The sequence below is a fragment of the Diabrotica undecimpunctata genome, chromosome 8 (assembly GCF_040954645.1).
Source record: "Diabrotica undecimpunctata isolate CICGRU chromosome 8, icDiaUnde3, whole genome shotgun sequence".
Taxonomy (NCBI): domain Eukaryota; kingdom Metazoa; phylum Arthropoda; class Insecta; order Coleoptera; family Chrysomelidae; genus Diabrotica; species Diabrotica undecimpunctata.
In genome coordinates, this window is record NC_092810.1 from 137379865 (window position 1) to 137407718 (window position 27854).

At 33.8% G+C, this 27854-nt stretch overlaps 1 protein-coding gene across 1 annotated transcript in view; it reads right to left on the reverse strand.

Moving 5' to 3' along the window:
* Gprk1 (G protein-coupled receptor kinase 1) overlaps positions 1-27854 on the reverse strand; it is a 608846-nt gene that overhangs the window by 260601 nt on the left and 320391 nt on the right. The window contains exon 3 of the mRNA XM_072541130.1: positions 21420-21493. Coding sequence (XP_072397231.1) covers positions 21420-21493 — 74 coding nt within the window. The remainder of the gene's footprint in view (positions 1-21419; positions 21494-27854) is intronic.

Here is a 27854-nt window from a genome sequence, read left to right on the forward strand (position 1 = left end):
TATTTTAACACTATTATCGAAAAGAGCACATCTTTTTGTACACGTCATATTTTTTCTTATATCGCTTATGTCACATAACCGTATGTTCGAGAAATTAAAGATATTACCTAACAGTATTTTATAAAAATATAATAAGCACTAAATGATCCTACAAACTATTAAATTAAATGCTCAAAATACAAACTATTTGCCTCTTGACAATTTGCAAGAAGATGTTGAAGCTCTTGCCAAAAATTATTAAGAGTATCAGCATTAATTAAATTAATTTAGGTCCTAATTCTCTCTTTAAGTTCATCAATATTATTAGATTTGTTAACGTAAACTTTGGACATAAGGTATCTCCACAAAAAAATTCTAGTGGGGACAGATCAGGAGATTGAGCTGGCCACTTTAAACATTCTCGTGTAAAATCCATCTAATACATTATTTATGTATTCACGTACATGTCATGCGTCATACGGTGGTGCTCCATCTTGCTTGGACCATAGCAAATTGTCCGGTAGCTGAGGATTTTATTGATTTCGATAAAGAGCCGCCAGCTCGCTGTTAAAGTAAATCCGACTACTTGTCACCGTTCAATGAACCATCAATAAAAAATGGTCTCACAAGTTTATTACCAAATATTCCTGCCCCTACGTCGATTGTCTGTGGATACTGAGTGTGCCCGTCTACCCAGTGCTCAGTGAGGGTTTTCTTGGGCCCACTACCTACAGTTCTGCCTATTTACTGTACATGTTAATGAGAAGGTGGCCTAATCTGGGAAAACACATTCCCGTAGGAATTTCGGATCATGATTACATCGATCCATCATTAATTCACAAAATTCTTGTGTGTGATCGAAATCATCTTCATTAAGTTCATTATTCACATGCACTTTATATGGGTGCCACTTGTTCTCTTTTAGATATTTTAAAACAGACGTTTGACATATCGATTCCTCCAATGCAACTTGACGGGTAGGTTTATAAGAATTTTCTTGCACTGATAATATTACATCCAATTGTTGATCTTGCGCTGGACGGTCTTTCGTACATTTATCACGGGCATTGCCAAAATTTCGAAATTTTGATTCGACTTTGCTTACCGTCGATTGTGTAATAGATCTATCGGGATATTCATTGTTAAATAAGTTACAAATCTCAGCTTGCGTACGGATCCTATCTCCATAACCTACCATCATTAAAATCTCTGTATGTTGCTTTTCTCTTAAACGGGCCATGACGTCCATAACTTTTTTAAAACACATCTATTGTTTGATAGATAACTATTATTTAAAAGTCGAATTGTGCAATTCAGTCTTAATAAGATATGTTTTTATCTACTTACAATATTTAAACCGATTAAAAGTAATTTTAAAAACCTATTTACAGGCAGCAGCGAAACGAAAATTAGAAAAATACCGTGTTTTAGTATTCCCGAATTTTTCTGGAAATATGTGACATAGACATAAGAAAAAATATGACATTTCTATACAAAAAGATGCGTTCTTTTCGATAATAGGGTCAAAATAAGATATTACCATTTAAGAAAATGATACTGACGTCATAACTCGAGCAGTGATGACGTCATAGAAAAATATGAGTTCAGCAAAAACTTCAGCTATCTGAGCTATTTTTACCCAATAGCTAAATCAAGCGTGAATCATCATCATAAGTGGCTCGACAATCCATTGTGGATCTTGGCCTGCTCACAAAGAAGTTGCCACTACTGTCGATTCCTCACAACTTCCCTCCATCTTCTGACCCTTAGAATCTGTATAGTCAAAGAACGAAGAGTTTTCTCCTTCAATTCTAACGCATGAACCCACTTAGGTGGGATCCCAAAGTCTATCATTGCAGTTCAGGGTCAGGGTCTATCTATATACAGCAGTTCTTTTCAACTTTGAAAGTCTGCTTTGAAGTAGACGTAGAGGTGGTGTGTATCTATGTTATATTCTAGTGACTTTTCCAGAATCTGTCTATGTGCTTGAATTTTATGTGTAGTTGACTTTCCAGCATTAAATCCGCATTGATATTGACTAACAATAAATTTGTAAAATGTTTAAGTCTTTCAAACAATACATTGCCGAAGATTTTATAGGAAGATGCTATATCTGTATATAAGTATTATATTTACTATCCATTAAATCTTTGTTACACCCTGTATATAGGAGTAAATCATCCCTACTAATGAACTATTATTGGGTTCTCTGTGATCACTACGGTGCATTATTACGAGTATTAGACACAGATTGCACATTATTTCCAAATATGTAATTAATTAGAGATCAAATAATATTATCTAATCTCGCATCCCAAACTCGTGAATGCATTGTTAATTATCGTTTGAATCTAATTAGTAAAAAGTATTTGCAATCAATTATATAGGTTTCCAATTTTTTTGGTCTTTTGATTTTTGTCGGATTTGTTTATTTCACAAAGATTATGCTCTAAATTTTTATTATCCATTTCATTTCTTTTTCTTTTCATTATAACTCTTCATTCAGACCTCTCCTGTGTTCTTCCATCCATCCATCTTCTTCCATTGTAATATTTTCTTTGTTGTTTTTATGTAGTTTCTGGACAGGTTTCAATCATACCAGCCACTGATTTTTTGCATTCGTACAGTGTCATTAAAGATACGCTGAGTAGTCACTAAATCGATGAAGCTAAGACTCCATGGATGACAGATGAGATCCGGCAACTAATGGACAAAAGAAGACCATACAAAAACAAAAATGTAAACGAATACAAAGCCACACACAAGGAGATCAGGATAAAAATACGGGCAGCTAAAGAGAAGTGGTACAACGACAAATGTTTAGAGATAGAAGAACTCCAGCGAAACTATGATAGTTTTGAATTGCACAAAAAAATTAAAGAATTGGCAGGTATAAGACGGTCCAACAATAGTAACACCCTGCTTGATACGAATGGTAAAATAATATCTGATATCAAAGGCAAACTAAACAGATGGGGTGAATACGTCCAAGAATTGTTTGAGGACGACAGGACACAACAAGATAGCATGAACGATTGCGAGGAACATGAGGTCCAAATATAACTAAGGATGAAATAATTCATGCAACAAATCTGGCAAAATCTAATAAAACTGCGGGGCCTGACACAATTCCAACTGAAATAATTAAATTAATATCAAAAGATCAGATCAATGTATTAGTAGACTTATATAATAATATATTATAATACGGGTATTATTCCGAGAGATTGGCTCAAATCAACATTTATTGATTATATTACCGCATAATTAGTCTAATGAGTCACACACTAAAAATATTCTTAAAAATTATCCATTTAAGAATTTTCAGTAAAGTGGAACAAGACATCTTCTTCTTTAAGTTCCATCTTCTATCGAAGGTTGGAAATCATCATGACTATGCGGACTCTGTTGACTGCCGCTCTAAAAAGTTCTGCACTACTGCATTCAAACCATTCCCTCAAGTTTTTAAGCCAGGATATTCTTCGTCTTCCCACATTTCGCTTTCCTCGGATTTTGTCTTGCATAATAAGTTGTAATAATGCGTATTTTTGCCCTCTCATCACATGTCCCAAGTACTCAAGTTTTCGTCTTTTGATAGTTAATATTATTTCCGCCTCATTTCCTATCCTTCTAGTTACTTCCACGTTTGACATTCTTTGAATCCATGATATTCGTAGGATTCTTCTGTAACACCAAAATTCAAAGGCGGCCAACTTACTTAGATGGACTTGTTTTAGTGTCCACGCTTCCAAGCCACAAAGAAGAGTAGAGAACACGTAACATCGAAGCATTCTCATGCGTAGTTCCAACCTTATATCCCGACAACAAAGAAACTAAGTTTAACAAGAGATCACTGAAACCCAATTTGGATTTAGGAATGCCATGGGTACACGAGAGGCATTATTTGACTTTAACGTCCTCATGCAAAGATGTATGAGGACAACCACTCTAGAGATAACAACAAATGCCACTTGTGTGAACAGCTACAAACTCCATGAAAAAAATTGTTTCTCGACACAATTCTACCACGAGAATTGAAATATGATTTTCCTGAATTTCTTTCCAACTTAAACTTGAATCTTTTCCAAACTGACTTATTTTTCTGACGTTTTTTACCCCTACTTGATCGAAGTTTCACAAGTCCATTTTCTTTGAAGCTTTCCCTAGTTGTAGAAGACTCATCATCAGATGGTGAATGGAAGTCAGAGCCAGAATCTGTTTCAAATTCGCTGTTAATTAATTCAAGTAATTAATTGTCTTAAAGTTATAGATTGACCTATACTTTTTGTAACATCGCTTAGAAAACGAGCCTGCTTTCTTCATTTTAAGGTTATAATTTTAAGGTTATAATCTTAAAAATTTAGAATCCTAATTTCAATATTGAACCGAAATATTTACAAACACTATTAATATCAAATACAATAATTTACTCACCGCTACACAAGATTGCACCACAAACATAAAATGTATAAAAGGTTGATAGTACTGTAAAAAAGGCATAAGCACACAAGACAAGAGTGAGAATGTCCAAGATATTATCAATATCATACTGCACACTGGCTCAACGGTCACTTGGGCCACATTTCTATAACTAAATCATATGAAATGTTTACGTAGCCTAACTGTACAACTCGCGCCATGTCTTGGTATACAGTGAAATGTTAGTTGAGCCACTTTGAAATGAAATATTATGATAAAATACCACCTATTTTACTACCTATCTGAATTATACAAAAAAATCAGTTCACTCCGCTTCTGAGCGACTCAATTTATAATTATTATAAAAAGTTTAAAACAATTAATGTGTGTAAAATATTTGGAAGAAATTAATTTTAAAAATAATAAGCACAATTCAAGAATTCATAACTAAAATTTTTTACGCAAATTACTCGGTTAAATAAACAATTCACAAATCAACTAAACGCATTTTTATGATCTACACCTACTGATTAAATAATTTTCATATTTTATAAACAATAATTCCATTAAATTGCGTTAGGCTTTCACGGCCATCGTCTAACTTATTAAACTGTTTATTCGGGCTGTTGGGCCGTTGTCTTCTGTTGAGATTTGTTCTCGACGTTTCGCCAACACTAGGGGTTGGCATCTTCTGGAGATGTTGATGCTTCGCTTGTAAGCAGAAACTGACGACGCGTTGTACTACGGAGGCAATATTTATAATTCCCACTCGCCTCCCCTCCACTGGTTTCGGCTTGAGGGGGCGTGTCGTTGTTTATAGTAGCTTTTCTATCTCCGTGTTTGGCGGGAAGGGCGTTTGTGGATTTTAATACTGGTATCCATGTTTTGTTGATTTTTAGTCCTTCTTCTATCCTATTGAAATTGTTTGGGTGCTTGTATATTTCCACCGCTTCCCGATATAACCGTGGGTAGTACTGTGAAGTTTTGTCCAGCATCTGTGTTTCTTCAAATAGTATTCGATGTTCTCCGCTTCCCAAAGCGTGTTCGGCAACGGCAGATTTGTCGATATGTCCTAAGCGACAATGGCTTTTATGTTCATTTATCCTGGTGTTGGTGTGTCTTTTTGTGGTTCCCACATATACCATTCCACATGTGCATGGTATTCGGTATACTCCGGCCGTTGCTAATGGGTCGCGTTTGTCTTTTACCGATCTTAAACAATCCTTGATCTTCCTTGTAGGTCTGAAGATGGTCTTTATGTTGGCTTTCTTGAGTATTCGCCCAATTCTGTCCGTTACCCCCGATATATAGGGCAAGAACGCTTTCCCTTTACATTCTGTTTCTTCGTCCCTTCTTCTAGATACGTTGTTCATCGCCTTGTGTATTTCTCTTCTGGTGTACCCATTAGAGGTGAGCGCTTTTTCAATATAAAGAAGTTCACTTTGGAGATGTTGTGGTTCACAAATTCTCTTCGCCCTCTCTGCCAAAGTTTTGATGATACCTTGTTTTTGGCTAGGATGATGATTTGAGTTCCTGTTTAGGTATCTGTCTGTGTGTGTAGGTTTTCGATACACTTTATGTCCTAAGTGACCTTCCTTTCGATTTACTAATACATCCAGGAACGCTAGTTGTTGAGCTTTTTCTGTTTCCATCGTAAATTGAATATTTGGATGTAGTGTATTTATATAAGCCAGGAAATCGTTTAGTTTTTCTGCTCCGTGACCCCAAATCACAAAGGTGTCATCAACGTATCTGAACCATACCCTAGGCTTGTATGCTGAGTCCATTATCTTCTTCTCTAAATGCTCCATGAAAAGGTTGGCTACGACCGGGCTTAGTGGGCTTCCCATTGCTACTCCATCCATCTGTTCATAAATTTGGTCTTCCCATGAAAAGTATGTGGTAGTTAGGCAAATACGGTATAATTCCACCATATCCTTGGAAACTAGTCCCTCAATTAAATTCATTTATTGAGAAGATCAAAGGAATAACTTTGCAGGAATCTGACATTCTTGTTAGTTTTGATGTGGTTTCCCTATTTACAAGAGTCCCCCTAGAAGACGTTCTGAATTTAATTGAGGGACTAGTTTCCAAGGATATGGTGGAATTATACCGTATTTGCCTAACTACCACATACTTTTCATGGGAAGACCAAATTTATGAACAGATGGATGGAGTAGCAATGGGAAGCCCACTAAGCCCGGTCGTAGCCAACCTTTTCATGGAGCATTTAGAGAAGAAGATAATGGACTCAGCATACAAGCCTAGGGTATGGTTCAGATACGTTGATGACACCTTTGTGATTTGGGGTCACGGAGCAGAAAAACTAAACGATTTCCTGGCTTATATAAATACACTACATCCAAATATTCAATTTACGATGGAAACAGAAAAAGCTCAACAACTAGCGTTCCTGGATGTATTAGTAAATCGAAAGGAAGGTCACTTAGGACATAAAGTGTATCGAAAACCTACACACACAGACAGATACCTAAATGTTTAAAATCGTTTCAAAATATTTTTATTCTATTGTTTCAAAATATTTCTATTCTATGTACATATATGTAAATTCTTAGACCTAAGTTTTAATTTGCCTAGACGGCAACCCTGTCAGCCCTAGGCAAAGTCATTACAAGTTTATAAAAGTAGTATGTTTCCATATGTTGCCATAAGAGCACAAAATAAAGAACGTGTGAAGAGATTTCATTTTATAAGTTATTTCTTCACCCTATCGAACAACTATTTACCACCACGATTAACCAGCGACCAGTCAATTTAATTCAACAATTTAAACATACAATTTTTTGGTCCTTCGAGCCGGATTCGGTGGTAAATCGTAACAATTTCAATTTTAAATCATCAATTTGAAAGTTTCTATTAGTGCATCTGTGCCTTTCAACCCATCAGAGAACGGGACAGCGAGTCAAAAGAACGTTGACAAACACGAAGCGGTGTTCCTGTGGCCAATTTGCTGAGCGATTGCAGACGCGCATCCCTGAAAAGCTGTAAGTCTGTTCCACTTATATACCATCTTAAGATAAATCCTACCCTTAACCTTTATCGCAGTGCTATTTATAGATTCTGGTATTTCAGACTTTTTTGATCTTTTTGAGTTTGCATGGTATTATAACTTGTCAGATTTAGAAATATTTACGAACATTTCAATTAAAAAATAAATAATGTCGAGCTCAGATATTGCACAATTAATAAGAAATAGAGGTTCTCTTAAACGTAAATTAACTTCATTAACAAGTTTTGTAAATAAAATAATTGATGGTTCACTTAAACCGACATTAGGCGATGTAAATATGCGATACAAAATAATCTTGAATTATTAAGTCAATTTGAAATTATTCAGCAATCTATCGAGGAGAAATGTTCGGACGATCAATTAGAAATTCATTTTAATGAACGTGATCCATTTGAAAATCATTTTTATACAGCAATTTCATATTTAGAGGAATACATAAACAATTCTTCTCCCGTAATAAATGTCGCACCTCAAAATCACGATCCACTTCAAAATTTTCTTTTGCCTAAAATCAAGCTTCCTACATTTAATGGTGAATATGAGCAGTGGCTCGAATTCAAAACCAATTTTATAAACACTATTGATTCAAATACATCATTAAGTGCAGGTCAAAAGTTTAACTTCTTAAAAGCTGCGTTGGAAGGTTATGCCAAACGAACAGTAGAGGGTTTTACTGATTCCCAAGACTACCATGCTGCATGGAATATGCTTTGTGACAAATTCGATCGAAAAAAGTTTCTAGTCGACACCCACTTAAAATCTATTTTCAATTTAAATTCGATACATAAAAGCACATTCATGCAATTCAGAGGATTAATCGATGAAGTTTCAAAGCATTTATCATATTTAGAAGGAATGAAGCTCACTAAAGAGTCTCTATGGGATATGACAATTATTCATGTTGTATACAATAAATTAGACAAAGTAACTCAAAATAAGTGGAAAGAATACCACACTTCTGCCGAATTGCCTCATTTAAATGAATTTCTTGAATTCCTTAAACAGAGACAAGACATATTACAATCTCAAGAAGAGCCTCATTCCTCCTCAATGATGACCGTTAAAAGTCACTCTGGGTTTCAGAAACCTCTACAATCTCGATCACAATTTCATTTAGCAATAAATCAAATTCAGTGCAATTTTTGCAAGAGTGATCATTTAATATATTCTTGCCCCGAATTTTTAAGATTAACAATTAATGACAGATGGGAAAAGATTAAATCTTTAAAACTTTGTCCGAATTGTTTACGTTTTGGTCACTCCAAGGAAAGGTGCAGTAGCGGATCATGTCGTAAGTGTAAACGTAAACACAACACTTTATTCCATCAAGATTATTCTCGTTCATATCAAAGTCAAAACACACAGTCAAATGCATACAACAACAATAATCAATACAATTCTCGAGACACAATTCAATCAGTAGGTGCTCATAATCATCCAAATGATAGTGACCAGGTGTCACACAATTCACAAGCAATTTCTCACAATATTCAAACAATTTCAGTCCCAAATCAACAATGTTTAGTTACAGACAGAGATACACAATCTAATATAATTCTGTCGACAGTAACATTCAAAGTTAAAGACCAAAACAATCAATTGCATCAATGTAGAGCTCTGCTCGATTCAGGAGCTCAATCCCATTTGATTACCGAAGAGTTTGTCAAACGGTTAGGGTTACCATTAACCAATACCGAATTAGCTATTATTGGTATTAACCAAGTGGTTTCTACTTTAAAAAAGAAAACTTCAATTACAATTTTCTCAAACAAAAATAATTTCCAATTTCAATTATCTTGTTATGTAACACCATTCATTTCAACTATTCCGTTACAACAATTTGATATCTCTACAATTTCCATTCCTCAAAATATCGAATTGTCTGATCCTACTTTCAATACTCCTCAGAAAGTTGACATGATCATAGGTGCAAGTTTGTTCTGGGAACTGCTATTAGATGGTAATATTAAATTAGGAAAACATGCACCAGTGCTTCAAAATACCAAACTTGGGTGGGTAATATCTGGTACTGTAATGAATGCGATATCAACGTCGTTATGCAATTTTTCACAATGCTTTATACCAGAAGACAATCAGTTACGTAAATTCTGGGAACTCAATGAGATAAATGAACCTATGATGTTATCAAAAGATGACGTCCAGTGTGAGGAACTATTTACCAAACACACTCAAAGAAATGAAAACGGTCAGTTTGTAGTGAAGTTGCCCTTCAAATATTCTACCGATTTATTGGGAGATTCAAAAGAAATGGCAAAAAACCGATTCATATCACTCGAAAACCGATTCAAAACTCATCCTCAATTTTATCAATTATACAAAAATTTTATACATGAATATATCGATTTAGGTCATATGACCAAGGTAGAAAGTGACATGGTCACTGAACCAACTTATTTCTTTCCCCACCATGGCATATACAAGCCTAGTAGTCTGACTACTCAACTTAGAGTGGTCTTCGATGGATCAAGTCCAAGTAGTTCTGGATGGTCTCTCAATGAGTTACAATATGTTGGACCAAAGGTGCAAAATAACATATTTGACATTTTAATTAGATTCCGACTATACAAGTATGTTGTGTCTGCTGACGTTAGTAAAATGTATAGGCAGATCCTTATACATGATGCACACAAGCCCCTTCAACAGATCCTGTGGAGGGACAACCCAGCAGATGAATTTTCAATTTATCAATTAAACACCGTTACGTATGGTTGTACTAGTTCGCCATACTTAGCAATAAAATGCATAAATCAATTAGCAATTGATAACTGTAATACATTACCGACAGCTTCACAGACAATTCTTAATGATTTCTATGTTGATGACCTAGTAACGGGTTCCAATGATCTTTCAGAATTACAAACCCGATGTAAAGATATTTCAGACATATTAAAATCAGCACAATTCATACTTAGAAAATGGGTTACAAATAATCCGAGTGTTCTCTTGAACATTCCATGTTGCGATATTCCTAATGAAATTTTAAATTTCGGTGAACACGAAAGCTGTAAAACCTTAGGTGTACAATTTAATAGTAACAAAGACATTCTAAATTTTAAAATATCTTCAATTCCACATGATAATTCGATTACTAAGAGAAAGATATTATCTATCATTTCACAGATCTGGGATCCTCTTGGTCTTCTCTCTCCAGTAATTGTACTTTCTAAACTCATAATTCAGAAATTATGGACCCTCAAATTAAATTGGGACGAAAAGGTTCCACATGACATTTATATTAAATGGACACAATTTTACAATCAATTGTCCCAACTCAATCAATTAGAGATTCCTAGGCATGTTCTTGGATCCAATCATTCCATACTAGACATTCATTGTTTCTGCGATGCATCTCAAGATGCTTATGCAAGCTGTATATATTTCCGAAGCATAGATGCAAGTGGCAATTATCAAAGTCATTTAATTTGCTCCAAGAGTAAAGTTGCACCATTAAAGCGACTCACAATTCCAAGATTAGAGTTATGTGCGGCCCTACTGGGAGCACAATTAACAGCCCAAGTTGTCAATGCCAGTTCACCATCAGTACCGATATACTATTGGTCCGACTCTCAGATAGTAGTATGTTGGATAAAAAAGGATGCTAATCAGTTACAACAATTCGTAGGCAATCGCGTCGCCAAAATTCAACAGTTAACCAACAAAGATGATTGGTATTATGTTAATACTAAAGAAAATCCTTCAGACCTGGCTTCCAGAGGAGTTTTACCAGAAGATCTAGCTAACCGTGAATTATGGTGGAAGGGGCCAATTTTTCTACGTGGTCCTATAGACAAACCCGCACCTCCTGCAATGTCTGAAATCGAACTTCCTGAACAAAAGGTTAAAAGTTCGATGTTATTGGCTACCCATTCGGTACCACTCTTTCTATTCTCTCGATTTTCTAATATTTCAACGTTAAAACATGTCGTTAGTTATTGTCTTCGATTTCGTAATAACGCGTGTAAAAAAAGGTCAGAAAGAACGATAGGCCCTTTAACTCTTTCCGAAGTAGAAGAAGCATCATTTCGGTTAATAAAACTTGCACAATTGGATTCATTTGCGGAGGAAATATCTATTTTAAATTCCAATAAACCATTACCAATCAAACATAAACTTTCAAATCTTACTCCATTTTTAGATGAAAATCGTGTATTACGAGTAGGGGGTCGACTTAGATTATCTGGATTAGACTTTAACTCTAAACACCCTATATTAATTTCATCTAATCATCCTTTCACTAAGTTGCTATTTGAACATAAACATAAAGTCCTATTACATGCAGGTCCTCAACTCCTTCTCTCATCAATTCGACAATATTATTGGCCAATTCGGGGAGAGACCTTGCAAGAAAAACAGTAAGAAATTGTCTTACTTGTTTTAAATTTAAACCTACATTTGCCAGTTGTCCAATGGCCAGTTTGCCCGAAGCTCGCACAACCCCATCACTGCCATTTCAGCACTGTGGCATAGATTTTGCAGGACCATTTTTACTAAACAATAAATCGGGTAGGGGAGCCAAAGAAATAAAAGGTTACGTTTGTGTTTTTGTATGTTTTTGTACCAAAGCAGTTCATCTTGAACTCATTACAAATCTCACAACCGACTGTTTCCTATCCTGCTTGAAGCGTTTCATAGCTCGACGAGGTATCCCCAATGACATTTATTCAGATAATGGATCCACTTTCGTTGGAGCTCGCAATGAACTTAAACAATTTGGTCAATTTCTTTTAAAAAATAATACTTATATTCACAATTACGCTATTGATCATAATATAAATTGGCATTTCATTCCACCGTATGCGCCTAATTTTGGCGGTCTTTGGGAGGCGGCAGTTAAAAGCATGAAACACCATTTAAAGAGGGTGTTACTCGACAAAAAACTTATCTACGAAGATTTTAATTCTCTGCTAGTTCAGATCGAGGGAGTCTTAAATTCTAGACCTATGTTTGCACTCTCTAATGACCCAACTGACCTATCGCCACTTACTCCTTCCCATTTCCTGATTGGCCGTCCTATTTCAACCATTCCCGATACTGACTTAAGCACAATCCCTATAGGCAGGCTCTCCAACTACAAAAAGATTCGTCATATGTATCAACAATTTTGGAATCGTTATGTGAAAGAATACGTTTCGCAACTGCAACAGCAATACAAATGGAAAGAATCTTCGTCCCATTTGAAGATTGGAACTTTAGTGTTAAGTCGCAGTTATCAACAACCACCATGTAGATGGCCTTTGGGACGTATTATTAACTTGCATTCCGGTAAAGATAAACTTTCAAGAGTGGCAGAGGTAAAAACAAACAATAAGACAGTTATGCGCTCTGTTCGTCATTTGTGTCCGTTACCAATGCAGCAAGAGAGTGTTAGTGATAGTATTGATACATAAGACTTTATTTATATTTATAATCTATTTTGAAGGTGCCCTTCAACGGGGGAGTTTGTTTAAAATCGTTTCAAAATATTTTTATTCTATTGTTTCAAAATATTTCTATTCTATGTACATATATGTAAATTCTTAGACCTAAGTTTTAATTTGCCTAGACGGCAACCCTGTCAGCCCTAGGCAAAGTCATTACAAGTTTATAAAAGTAGTATGTTTCCATATGTTGCCATAAGAGCACAAAATAAAGAACGTGTGAAGAGATTTCATTTTATAAGTTATTTCTTCACCCTATCGAACAACTATTTACCACCACGATTAACCAGCGACCAGTCAATTTAATTCAACAATTTAAACACTAAACAGGAACTCAAATCATCATCCTAGCCAAAAACAAGGTATCATCAAAACTTTGGCAGAGAGGGCGAAGAGAATTTGTGAACCACAACATCTCCAAAGTGAACTTCTTTATATTGAAAAAGCGCTCACCTCTAATGGGTACACCAGAAGAGAAATACACAAGGCGATGAACAACGTATCTAGAAGAAGGGACGAAGAAACAGAATGTAAAGGGAAAGCGTTCTTGCCCTATATATCGGGGGTAACGGACAGAATTGGGCGAATACTCAAGAAAGCCAACATAAAGACCATCTTCAGACCTACAAGGAAGATCAAGGATTGTTTAAGATCGGTAAAAGACAAACGCGACCCATTAGCAACGGCCGGAGTATACCGAATACCATGCACATGTGGAATGGTATATGTGGGAACCGCAAAAAGACACACCAACACCAGGATAAATGAACATAAAAGCCATTGTCGCTTAGGACATATCGACAAATCTGCCGTTGCCGAACACGCTTTGGGAAGCGGAGAACATCGAATACTATTTGAAGAAACACAGATGCTGGACAAAACTTCACAGTACTACCCACGGTTATATCGGGAAGCGGTGGAAATATACAAGCACCCAAACAATTTCAATAGGATAGAAGAAGGACTAAAAATCAACAAAACATGGATACCAGTATTAAAATCCACAAACGCCCTTCCCGCCAAACACGGAGATAGAAAAGCTACTATAAACAACGACACGCCCCCTCAAGCCGAAACCAGTGGAGGGGAGGCGAGTGGGAATTATAAATATTGCCTCCGTAGTACAACGCGTCGTCAGTTTCTGCTTACAAGCGAAGCATCAACATCTCCAGAAGATGCCAACCCCTAGTGTTGGCGAAACGTCGAGAACAAATCTCAACAGAAGACAACGGCCCAACAGCCCGAATAAACAGTTTAATAAATAATTCCATTGTTATGGTAAAGCAGAATTTTGTAATAAAAAATAATTTGCTAAGTAATTTCGTAAATGTCGAGGTAAAGAATTTTCATCTATATTTAAGTTATCCATGTCTGGCGCATTTCTTAAATTTGGTGGGATATTTTGTATTGTAGTAAGTGCTAAAGGCACTGTATACAATGCACTGTCCTTTTTTCGAATAAAATTGTGTAATACACAAGCACACTGGATTATTGACATAATAGTTTCGTATTGTCGACATCTGATAGGTGTCAACAAAACCTGAAATTTTTGAAGGCGTCTGCTGCAAAATAGTATGGGAACTGATTGTCACTTTCGTCATGAGGAAGTTCAGTTGACGGTAGTAAAGTGTTGTTTCTTTCCAACCAACGACCAAATGTCGACACTTAAAAGATGCCGCCGTCATTATTTCGTCCAGCATACCCAAATTCTATTGAAGTAAAGATACCATCAGCATCACAGCAACCCAGTAAAATAACAGAATGATAATTTTTATAATTATAATTTGAAGATCCTGAATTTGGACATGTTGTAATTCTAATGTGTTTTCCATCGGCCGCCCCTAGACAGTTTGGTAATTGCCATAATTAAAAAAATCTCTGTGCTATATATTTCCATTTTTCTTTATTTGGTAATATAATATATAATTTTTAACAAATTCCATATGGCATTTGTAGTTTCTTCTTTAATTAATCCAATGGTACGTTCACCTCTTTAAAAATATAAAGCTAGGACAGCAAATGTGCAGCCAGTAGATAAAAGCTAAAAGTGAAACAAGACATAAAAGTGAATATGTATAACAACTGAATTTTAGCTTGTATACATATTCTAACAATATTTACTTTTTGCAAAGGCTAATTGTAAAGAAAAAAGCAAGAACATTCGCAATGGGTTTGTCCGGAGTTACTACTTGCACGTTATGCAGTTTGTATTGCCATATATAAGACCGGTCCAACATTTAGAAAATACTGAAAATATTTCGCTACCAGACACTGAGGTTTTGACGTAGCCAGATGAAGACGAATCATCTCAAGCACCGCCAAACGAAAACATAGCTGAAAATAATACTGAAGAAAATAATGACAGTTCAGTAATCAAATCATCAAAAAATGTATTAGACAAGGAGATGCTGTTGATCAAGCAGTTTTACAATATGTAAATAAAAAAAGATAGGAATACCCTGGAATCACCAGATGATGATCGAAAGAAGTTTCTTTTAAGTTTACTACCTGATGTCTGTTCAAAATACAAAATCTAACGTTAATCGCACAGTTAATCAGACAACAAGAACAAAATAATCTAACTCAACACTTTCCGATACACGATACTTCAAGAATAGACTATCACCACCACTAATCGGCATCACACACCTCAAAAATGGATTTTCAATGAATACTGTTACGATAAATATCATGGCCTAAAATAACCGTAAATATATTATGACTAATTCTGTTTTGCTGTAGAAATTTCGGCGAAGGATCTAGACCCAAATTATGATGAATCATCCGATTCGAGGTGTCGAGGTAGACTGAAATAAAACCGGTCTGAGCTTCTGGGGAGATCGCCGCCGTTCTCGAATAACAGGATTTCCTATATAATAACGGAACTTTAATTGAAGAGGACAGTTGATTTTGAAGACGCGCTCGCGATTTAAATGTTACGTTCGCCTATATAAATTATGTAGTATTCGTTAAATAAATTGATATAAGTTATCGTGCTTTTTAATAAATTAAAATAAGAACCTTTTATTAAACACATTATAAATTAAATAAAGACATAGCAGTTAAATAAATTCTCATTACAATACACTCGGCACACCCCATTCTTCGCCCGATAATGTCGCCACAACTTCATTTCATAGAAGTAATTGCAGCACAGTTACTACTGATGGATGACATTTTTCCTCCTTCGACCAATATGAAACGACATAGTTTCTTACAAATATTAATGTAATATTTTATTACTAAATATACCTAGATATAGTACGTCTTTTTCTTACCTAAGTGTTATCATAAGTCTTGTTCTGAACTAACACACTCACGCATGTTAGTATTGTGCTTTTGAATGGCAGGACCTACAATTAACACCAATTTTTTAAATGTATTTTTAGATATTCTGTAAAATGTGTGGACTTTTTAGAGTCATCTTCCGACAACTCTTTGGCGGCAATAAATAACCTTTTCTTGTAGTTTTTGTATATTTAAGGATGCACCCAAAATTTCCTCTGTTTCTTTTTTTGCGGTGGCGAAGATAATTTAAAAAAAAAGTAAGTTCTCTTCATTACTTGACATCTTTGCAACTACTGTAAAATCTTTCAAATGGTTCTTTTTAACTTGTTTATTGTTTATTAACAAAGCACCGATGAATTTTTGGACAAAAGGCGAAATTGGGATTTTGTTTATAAGCTTAAAATCACAGTACTTTTGTAATTTGTAAATTTTAATTTTGTAATAACTATTAAGCGACACTTCTTGACATTTTTAAAGTTAAATATTTATGATATTGTCATTATTCTCACTCGATATCAAAGTTTGTTATGCATTTTTTAGGACAGTTATATATAATTTTCAAAAAATCGATTTTGAAGCTATTTTTGCAATAAAATGTTTGCTATTTTAAAAGGTTTTCTGTGCTTTTTCAGTAAAATTGTGTCACTTTTTTTATAATTTACCATTAATATAATTTATTCTTTTACATATTTCTTTTATTACAGATTGTTATCACCAAATTTATCAAACTCAAGTGTTAGATACCTGTATCATTGAGTGCCATGGAAAAATCGTTAGTTCCCTGGTCTACTACTGTTTCCAACTTGTGGCATCTTATTTCTAATAATATTAATGCAATTATAATTTAACTTAAATAAAGTTTAAATTTTAAGTCCAATTTAAATGAAACTTACAATAAACAAAATTATAGCAAAGAAAGTAATCTAAATTATCTCATTATACAAACCAATAAATAACAAGTAAATAAGTCGTATCTCTGCAAAACCGACGAGGTTGCCAAACGAAGTAATAAAACCACGCAAATAGATGAAAGTCGGAGCGGAGCGTAAAACAGTTTACTTAATGTTAAAGTCAAGCAAAGGCTACTAATTTAATTCAACGTATTTGTTGTTGACATGAAAGTAACATTATCCGTGTTGAATCTGCCGTTTGTGTTTCCTGGCGTTATTTAGCCAACAAGAAACATTAATGCAAAGAAATTGCTGGCAGTTGTTCAAATGAACGGAACGACCATTGGGAAAATGCAAGCTCAGCTTTAATTCCGATTTTGTCGTTTTGCTAGGTCAGCGAATCCTAGTTACAACGTTGAATTCTAAACAAGAACAATGAAACATTACAAGCCATAAAACTATAACAAACTGTACAAATAAATAACAGCAAACTCTAGAAAACGCTGCATTTACCAAAATTTTAGTTTTAGCTCGTAAAATATGTAAAAGTTCTAAATTTGAAGTTATTCTCTAAACAAGAAACTAGAAATTAAATTCGTATTTATTGTTTGTTATAATTTTATATTTAGTTCAATATATATAATATGTACTAATGTAAGTACCCACTCGGTTTAAATGTACAATAACAATTTATGTTTATATGGATTCTCAAAATGAATTCCCTGATATTTTTAGTTTTTTCTGCCTTTCTAAGCAGTTTCTCGACTGTTCGGCAAATTGAGTTATTTTTGTAGTGAGTCTCCAATACGGAATCCAAAACATTTAATTCTCCAATTTCCAACGTCAAATTACGGAGTCGACTATTCATTAAGGTCGTCATTATGGTGTCGAATAGATCCGAACGAATTTTATCAGAATAGTGGAGAACATTCTTGAATTAAACCGTTAATGCATAATAAAATGAATAAAAACTATTTAAGGATTCTTGAAAAAATGACGCAATTTTGATCAATTACTTAAAAAATAAAATAAAATATAAAATATGTAATACTAGCTGACCCGGAGAAGTTCGTACCCCCTTAGAATTATTAAATGTTCTATTAAATTATTAGCTAAGTTATATTATTAAAGTCATGAAGGACTTTGTGATATATTTGTCGTTGTCTTGATAGCACATCACAGGCGCGTAATGATTTGACTTGACGTCAATATCAGGGGCGGTTTCTCTATTGGTTCAAGTGTGCAGTGAACAATAAAATTTCATTATAAAACAGTTTTTTTTAAATCTCATAAATATCATAGTATCGTTAAAATATAACTTTATTTATTATTCATATTTAATTGAACTACGCCACTAAATAGACCCCATACAGTAGACAGTAGACAGTAATTCTGTAGTTAGAAAAAGAGATCTTAAAATCCGTGAGACCAGCGATTCGCTATGCAGTGAGGATTTGAGCATTGCCCAAAGAGACCTGAGCGTTTCGATTCTCAGTGTGGCATTTTCTGTTGTGCGATTTAGTTAAATCATAAATACAAAATTAGTAGTTTTAGGATGGAGCCTCATTCAGAAGAAAGAAGAAATATCAAATCTGAATGGGGAAATTGGAGTAAAAATTAAAGATAAACTTTATGACGTTTTTAACAAAAATGTGGGTGTCACTTAATTGCGTTCGATAAATAATATAATCAATATTTGAAACTGATGAAAATATTAGTATGGATCCGTCTTTAATAACAAATTTTAAATATGCCCGAATTACGTCTTGTGATGTTGAGAGATATTTTCTTTCTATAAACAAATATTAAGAGACAAGAGACAAAATATTACTTTAGAAAATATGAATAAATATCTGATTATTTATTGTAACAATAAAAATATGTTTTGTTTTATTGTATTCTTATTTATCTTAAAGTCAAAATAAAATATTTTGCCGTTTTATTTGTCAAAAATCAAAGTTTAAAAAATATATATAGAAATAAAAATAGAATTTGTTTTAAATTCAAACCACATTGTATTTAACCCAAAATTTGAAATTATTTTTATAAAAATTAATGCATATATCTAAATTACAAATGCATATTTGCATATTTTTTGTGCATACTCAGCCTGTTTCAAAATGCATATTGCATGCATATTTTAGATATTTTTAGTGCATATTTTCCAGTCCCTACTTATAATTCATCTGTGTAATAACCCTTACCATACAAGTCAAATTTAATTCTGTCGGAAAAGTAGTCACTACCGCAACGGTCTCCTAGTATAACGAATAGTGTTTATCAAGCTGTCAAGATTACGGAATTAGCAATAATTTGATGTTGTCGCCTTTTTACATTATGCCCACACCACGAAAAACATATTGATCCTTTTAATAGCGATAATGGCATGTAGATTAACGAGGTCGATAGCGAGTATACCTGTGCAAATGTAAATAAATTGATGTTGGCTGTATCTACAAAGTGAACGTAAAAAACTTTTATATAAATTACAAACTGGCCAAGATTAATTATGTACAAATAGGTTAATGTATTTTTTAGGCATTTATTTAGTATACGAAACGATAAAAATGTTTATCGACTTGTGGAAGATGTTAATAATGGGCAAGAGAGACGCGCATTTAGTATTGTTCGACAATAAATATTCAGCGCTTTTTATCATTAATCGTTTGAGGCAAAAACAGGAGGCAAATATTCTCAATTATAGATTGAAAATAGAATTATTGTTTTTTCAAAATACTCACCACAAAATTATATACTATTCCATATATTTGTGCAATATTATGTGTGCGTGGGCGTAGCCGGACAGTGAAAGAAAAAATAAAGGAATTTTTATTAGATACAGAGGAATTAAAAAACATAAACATCAAAGACTTATACATGGAGAGCTCAGAAGCCAATCAGTGTAAGTCACTAAATATAAAAACTGAGAAAATTGACTTTGTTTCAAAACTTGTAATAAAATAACGACTCCCAATGAAAATAAAAAGCGTTTTTCTTTTTTGATACATTAGGAAAAGTGACATGCTAAGTGTCTACTGAACTAAAAAATAAAATATCGGGAAATCAGTTGTTAGTCTATGTAATTATCCGAATCGTCACTGTCATTAGATTCAAGTTGGCCGATCACTGAAGTTGAAGCTCGAGGTTTAGTCATTTATATTACTGGTAAATCTTTATAAACATTGTGGTAGTGCTGTGGAATGTAAGGAAGCAAATCAAACATGTGTTTCTTTTTTGTCTTTGACAGGTCTACGATTTGGGTAGAGTCGATCCTGAACAATATTAAAGAACTTAGGTGGTCTTCCCTTTCCGAACTTTTTTGCAATGTTGCAATCTGAGCCATTTTATGTTCAACCAGTCAACTTTTCCCCCAGAATTATCGATTTTTCTATTAATGATGCTGTTTTCCAACATTCTTGGAAGAAATTGTTCACGTTTCATTTCAATTATTTGAAATGGATTAATTAGTCTTCTTAGCTGTAAAAGCTAAATTGATCCAATCTTCAGGACCATAAATAAACTTTTTAGTCTTTGCCTTTGACTCAATAACTCCAAAATCTGCATCATTCGGAATCTGCATCCTAGCTATGCTATGACCTGAGGTGAGAAATTTATGGTCGATTGAAGTAGCGTTCATTCCAGCGTCTTGTACGAGTTTAAGCAGTGATAGACTTAGTTTAATATTTCGGTTCTGACCTGTACAACAGTTCGAATATAAAATGATATTATTTCAAATATGAAAAAAATTTTACACGAATATTCCTCAATCTAAATTCAAAACACAGCAAATTATCAGACTACGTATCTAAAATCAAGGGTTTTCAATCAGTGTGTATTACCGGTTCTAGCATAGAACTCCCAAACATGGACGTTTACAAAAGACAACAAAGGAGATATAGCAGAAACACAACGATCTATACAAAGCAAATACTGAAAATCAAATTATAAGACAGAAAAAGAAACAGCTGGATTCCTAGTAAACCGAAGTAAAAGATGTTTTAACTCAAGTAGCAAAAACTTGAATGAAGTTTTGCTGGGTCGCCGGTACAGAAGTCACCAGAAATGCCGTAAAAAGCTTTTATTAAATCGCGGAAAAGAGTTGTCTTGATTTTAGATTTAAATCGGCAATATTATCAATAAATTATTTAGTTAGATAAATTGTTATCGTAATTTCAATAAAAATTAAATAAACTAATTTCGAGGTTAGAACTTTTGGATCTTCTAGGTCATTCTTCGAAAGTGGCTAAAATGCTTTCGCAAAACATTTCAATTTTACAACCTAATGTAATTAGAAATAATATAACTCTATACATTATACAGTTTGTTATATCTAAAATTTTGGCAAAAGTATTTTGCAAGACAATAGTAACTTACCTCTTCATAAAATCGTAATTGGGGAACGGGTTCTTCCGACACATTTTCACAAAAATCCTTGAAGAGTAAATAACCTGTAACAAAAAATAGTAAATAAATAAAAAATATGTTTAAAAACAATTACTTATTACTACGAAATCCTTTAAAAAATGCTTTTCATTTCAGACATGACAAACTAATGGTTTAATAAATTAATTATTGTGTAACGTCTACATATACTTTATTTCACGGATTTTATCCGAAGAGTGAAATCGTACTCGAGGTAAATTTAGGGTTTCATCTCTGTCAGATACAGGCAAGTTAGAGAGTTAAACGCGAACGTTTGTGTTTTATTTCAGCACCTGCATCTAGTTTCACCGGTAAGTCTTTACTTAATTCGCATTCCTAGTAGCCGTCATATATTATTAGTTTTTAAGTAATGTCATCATCCTCATCATCTTTGGCTCGATAATTCTCTGTGGATCCTGGCCTGCTCTAAGATTAGTTGCCATTCTGCCTGATCAAGCAACTCCCAATATAGAATGAATGTGCCGTCACTTCTTACTCAGATAGATGAGATCCAAAAAATAAAAACATCGAAAATAAAGATAAACATCCAATTTAATCAGATGTCGACATGTTTATATACAAAACAAACAATGTATCAACAAAGACACCTAACCTACAGGTTGAATGCGAATATCAAAACAATAAAATGGACGAAATAATTAATCTCGCTTTCACTATGAGACAGGACTCTGAATTTCCTGATGCCCAACAAGTTCAGGATTTGAGTGATTTTACTACAGTGCTTTATAAGAAAAAAAGAAGAACCAGAGTTATGAAGAAGAATATTGGACATAATGAGGAGTCTGGTGATTTTGATGCCGACTGTAAAGTTTGGTTATACCTTTATAGAATTAAGCGGCATGTATCATCTGGAAATATTCACGATTTCGTAAAAAATCAAGAGCAATTCTCCGACGAGGATGTTATTGTAAAGGAACTCCCGACTGAGGAAAACAGTAATAAGTGTTTTATGTTTGGGATTAGCGAAAACTATAAAGATCAAATCTACCAACAATCTACTTGGCCTAAAGAAATCGGTTTCAAACGTTGTGACTTTAAAAAATTCCACAACCATCAACGTAACAATAAGAATTTCTTAAGGCCTTCCCAGATAAGAAAGGAATTAGTATTTCTCAACCAAGATCAAATATAATCTTTGACAATAGAGGGCACAAAAATAACACAAATAATATTGTCAGTGTAGTAGGTGATAAACTGGATACCAGTATATCTAAATCTAATATCAGTAATAAATTTTCTATTATTTTATACAACATATATTCTGTAAGAAATAAAGTTGAGGAACTGGAAGTATTTCTTAGCGAAAATGATTGGCCAGATCTTGTGCTTTTATAGCTCTAGACTGATTATATCCTCTAGAAACACTTTGCATTAACAATTACTCCTTAATATCTAAATTTTGAAGATCTGAAAGGGTTCCTGGACGAACATTGATTATAATTAATCCGACATTTCAGTATAAATTCAATTTTGTTGACTACAATAAATTAAACCACCTCTGCATTAAATTCGAATTTAAATTCTCTAGTGCTTTCAGTAAGAAGCTTAATACTTTTCTTTGTTATTATGTACAGACCCCCCAAGTCTATTATTCAGTTATTCTTTCATAGATTGGAATCGTGGCTTGAAAAAATTCCACAAAATGCTTTTATTATCTTGTCAGGTGACTATTATTGATTATCTGGATTTATCACACAGCAATGTTATTACCATCATAAATTTACTTAACAGTTTAAATATGAGAATGCTGGTTACCGAACCAACCAGAGATAACAGAATATTGGATTATATTTGTACTAATCTCCATCCGAATCTGGCGGTACGCAGAGTGATTCCTTAGTTTTCATCGGATAATGATCCCGTTCTATGTGAATTTCCCTTTAAGAATCCACCTTACACAGCCAGATGTGGTAGGATTTTCGGCAATTATAATTTTGACAGCTTTATCAAATTATGTACTCAGAAAGATTGGTATAATATTTTTTGCTCTCCTGATTCGCTCCATCAATTTCATCATACAATCATGAAGATTTTCAATTTGACGTTACATAAAAGAATTCTTAAATCGAAAAATAAAAAACTTGGGTTACTATAGGAATTAGAATTTTCCGCAAAAACTTACAATCGTTAATTACATTAAAAAACTTATTATGCAATAATGAATTTTGGATCTAGGTATTTCTCTAAAAGTAAGTCCACCTAAAAGAAGGTTACTAAATTAGTGAAATGTACATCTTTCAAATTTAGAATGTAAACTGCCAATAACAAACAAAAGGAATCTTGGCGAATAGTTAATAATCTTAGAGCTAAAGTTCCCCAAACTACTGATATAGTTTTAGATCTAGTGAGCTGAATAAATATTACTGCTCGATATGTCCAGAACTCGCTGGAAAAATTAATTCTTCTTCTGATCCAATGGAATATCCAATGGGATCAAATTTACATGGAATAAACATTGCAAATTTCTTTTATTTTCTTCCTACTAACATGACTGAAATAAAAAATATACAAAGCATTAAAAGTCCTATCGCTTCAGGCTGGGAATATATCCCATTTAAAGTTTTATCTTATCTTCCTAATAATGTTCTGGGAGTTTTAGCGAAGGAGGAGGAGGAGGAGGAGACAGTTAACACATCTCTTTTAACAAGTCACTTTAGTGATTGTTTAAAATTTGCTAAGGTTATTCCTTTGTATAGAGGTAATGACCACCAAAAATTGGTAAAAATCCGAATGATGACTTTATACAAAAACGCAATTCACTTTCTTCCTTCAAATTCGGTTTTCAGTCATTAAAAAGTACATACTATGATGCCCTCTTCGAATTCATGGAAAAACTATACTTGAACTTAAATAAAGATGTTGCTGCTGTGTTTTTCTGTGACAGCCTTTGACTGTGTCAATCACAAAATACTTATTAATAAACTGGAAAGATATGGTTTTAGAGACACTGATCTAAAGAACTGATTGCTACAGACTGATGCCAGTCTGTAGCAATCAATGAGCGCTACTCTAGTAATATCTTTATTAGTTGTTGCGTACCTCAAAAACCAAATTAATTTCATTTAAGAATGATCTAAACAACATTACTCTGGGCAATGAAGGCATTTGTTTTAACACCGTAAACAAATTTTTAGGTCTCTATATTGATAATAAACTTAAATTTGAGCAACACACTGTATGTGTAAGCAAAAAGATTAAATCGGGTTGCTTTGCGATCAAATCAGTTGCTCATCATCATCATCATCACTGGATTCTTCTCCATTCTGATCTGTTTCGTGCTTTTTTTCTCCAGTTTTTTATTTTTAAGGTTGTTATATCATTTTCTATTTGTTCTAAGTATCTCAGATTCGGTCTTCCTCTTGTTCTTTTTCCTATTGGCATCTGTTTGAGTATGTTGTTTAGTATTTCGCCTTCTTCCATTCTTTCTACATGTCCTATCCAACGCAGCCGTCCTATTTTAATGAATGTTATAATATCCGGATCCTGGTATATTTTGTATAGTTCAGAGTTGTATCTTCTTCGCCATATTCCGTTTTCTTTTGTGCCCTTATATATATATATATATATATATATATATATATATATGTGTCGCAAGATTTTTCTTTCGAAGGTGGCTAACAACGTTTCCTCTCTTTTAGTGAGTGTCCAGGTTGCTGAGCCGTATGTGAGTACCGGTCTTATAACATTTTGTTTTTCTTGCGACGTTATCTGATCTTAGTTGCCTAATTAAGCCATGGTAACATTTATTTGCAATAAATATTCGCCTCTTCACTTCCTCCGTAACGTTATTATCAGAGACTAGGGACCCCAAGTATATAAATTTTTTTACTCCGTCTATGTTGTATTCTCCTATTGATATATTTTGTGGCTGCCTTATTTCTGCGTTTTTACTTACCTGCAAATCAGTATTGGCTTTTGGGGTAGCTGTTCTCTTTATCATTTCAGCGAACTTTTTATGCTACAAAAGAGAGAACTCAAATATTCATGTAAGGTCAAGTTTGGTACATCATACAGACCTTTGTTTCGGAAACATGGTGTCTTGACACTTCCTTGCATATATATCATTGAAATAGCGTGCTGTTATTTAAAAAAAAAAACATAAAGAGGGTATTCGACAAATTTCACACACGTCTAACTTGTGTTATTCTACTTTCTATTCCCTCTTCAACATTAATTAAAAAATCATTTATTTACACTCTAAAGAAAGTGTTTAATAACCTGCTACTCGATATAAGATCCTCAAGCAATATCTTTGTATTTCGTAAAGCAATCAAGAAGTTTGTATTATCTAAGTGTTATTATAGTATCGAGGAATTTTTGTGGACAGTTATGCTAATTGATAACTTTGTTATTATGGAAATTGTATACTTAATATTGTAATGTACTTCTCTCTCTCTCTCTCTCTCTCTCTCTTTCTCTCTCTCTCATACCCTGGAGGGCTTCCTTTTGGGGCTCAGCTCTGTGTAGCAATGGCTACATTGTTCTTTTCTCTTCATGGGCTTGTTGCCTTAAGAAAAGACTCCTTTTGCTGAGTTTTGTTTTTCTACGACAATTTATGTGTTTTTACTTTGCGAGAATATATAATTCGAATTAACTTAGAAAATACAGTTTCGAAATAATAATAATACTAATAAAATAAATAAATAAAATAAATGGAACTTAAGTAAATAATAAATAGAAGATAAATGGAAATATAATATTAAAATAGAAACGGAAATACTAGAAAAAATATATTCGGCAATTTTTACCGATTACAGAAAACAAAATATGATAAATGACCGGAGTATTGTATCCGTTTAATTAACAAAAATTTCTGAACCACACAACGAATATCCTTCACCAAATTAACAGTATCACATTTTATGAAGTGAATATTTTACCGAAAATGTCGGTAATATTAGCTTGGGGGAAATTAATCCCCCTGTAAAGTAGCCAACTGATTAATTAATAATTTTCAGTGCGTTCCGCCCGTAAAAAGTAATTAGCGACGCATTTCAATTGTATTTTCCATACGGACGTTTCCAGCAAGTTCTTTTAAAACACACATCCACAACCGAACGTTCTTTGAATATATTTTTCATGTCAATGTTATAGTCGATCATCTATATAGTCGAATAAAAACTACGATCACAGAAGGCGTAAATGTGTCGTGAAATATATGTGGACAAATCTAGCTTTACGGGTTAGATACAAGATACCAAATTGAGCAAGAACCGCGAAGGCTCTGTGCGCAGTAAAAAAACTCAATAAGTAAGGCAAACTGATTCCTCTGTTAACATTTCGCCTTATGAACATCGTATTACGCATGAAATTGTTTTATAATGGGTGATACATTAAAGATAGATGAGAGGGGTTAAAGATTAGGTACCAATTTGTAAAACTGAAGCCGTAAGTTTTTTCATAAAATAAAATTAGGAACGGGAAATTTTCTATTTTTTATTTGTAAAGTTAATGTGCAGCTTTAGTCTCTAATTTTATTCGCCATTTTCTGGTCCAGGCATGTATTGAATTTACTAATAGTTGCAACTTATCAGTCGCTTCTTCACTAGCGTCTCCTATCGCTACTATGACTTTATCATCCGAGAAAGTGGCAATAGTGTTTTGTTCTAGCTCTGGAATGTCACACGTATACGATAGGTACAGGACCGGACCTAATACACTCCCTTGTACCACGCCAGCTTTGATCTCCCTTAAATCGGTGTACACTTGGCTTTGCTTTGTAAATTTTTTAATAGTTGTCCTTTTATGAAATCATATCCTGGAGCTTTCTTACGATCAACATTCTTTTATCTCTGTTGAAATTTGTCTAAATGATGTCAACGTTATTCTTTCTTCGCTTTGGAATGGTTCTTCCTATCTCAGTTCTTCACCATCATTGTCGTTGGGTCTGAAAGTGCTTTCTAAACGATCTGCCAAATTATTCTGCTTTATGTTCGTTACTTCTAGCCCAGTTGCCGTTTTCCAATTTCATGGGAGGAGAATGAATAATTGATCTCTTCATTCTTTTTGTTGCCTTCGATAACGAATAATCTGTGTTCTGGTCAGCTGTTAAATTACTTAAAAAGGAATCAATTGTTGAACTTTTTATATTCTGTACCTCCCTTTTTAGTTTTTGTGTAGCATTATTTAGACTAGTTTTGTCTCGTGGAGCTCTGTATTGCTGCCATTTTTTTTCTTAACTTTCTTTTTTCTACCGTGAGTTCTCTGATTTCTTTTGGATAGTTGTTTCCTTTTGTTCTAGAAGTTATTGCGGGAGTATTTTCCCAAACTACCTGTTGAATATTTTTTATAAAAACTTCTAATTCGTCAATCAAGTTGCATCGTGTTTCTCAATGTCACAGCAAGATTAATTTTGTGTTCAAGGTT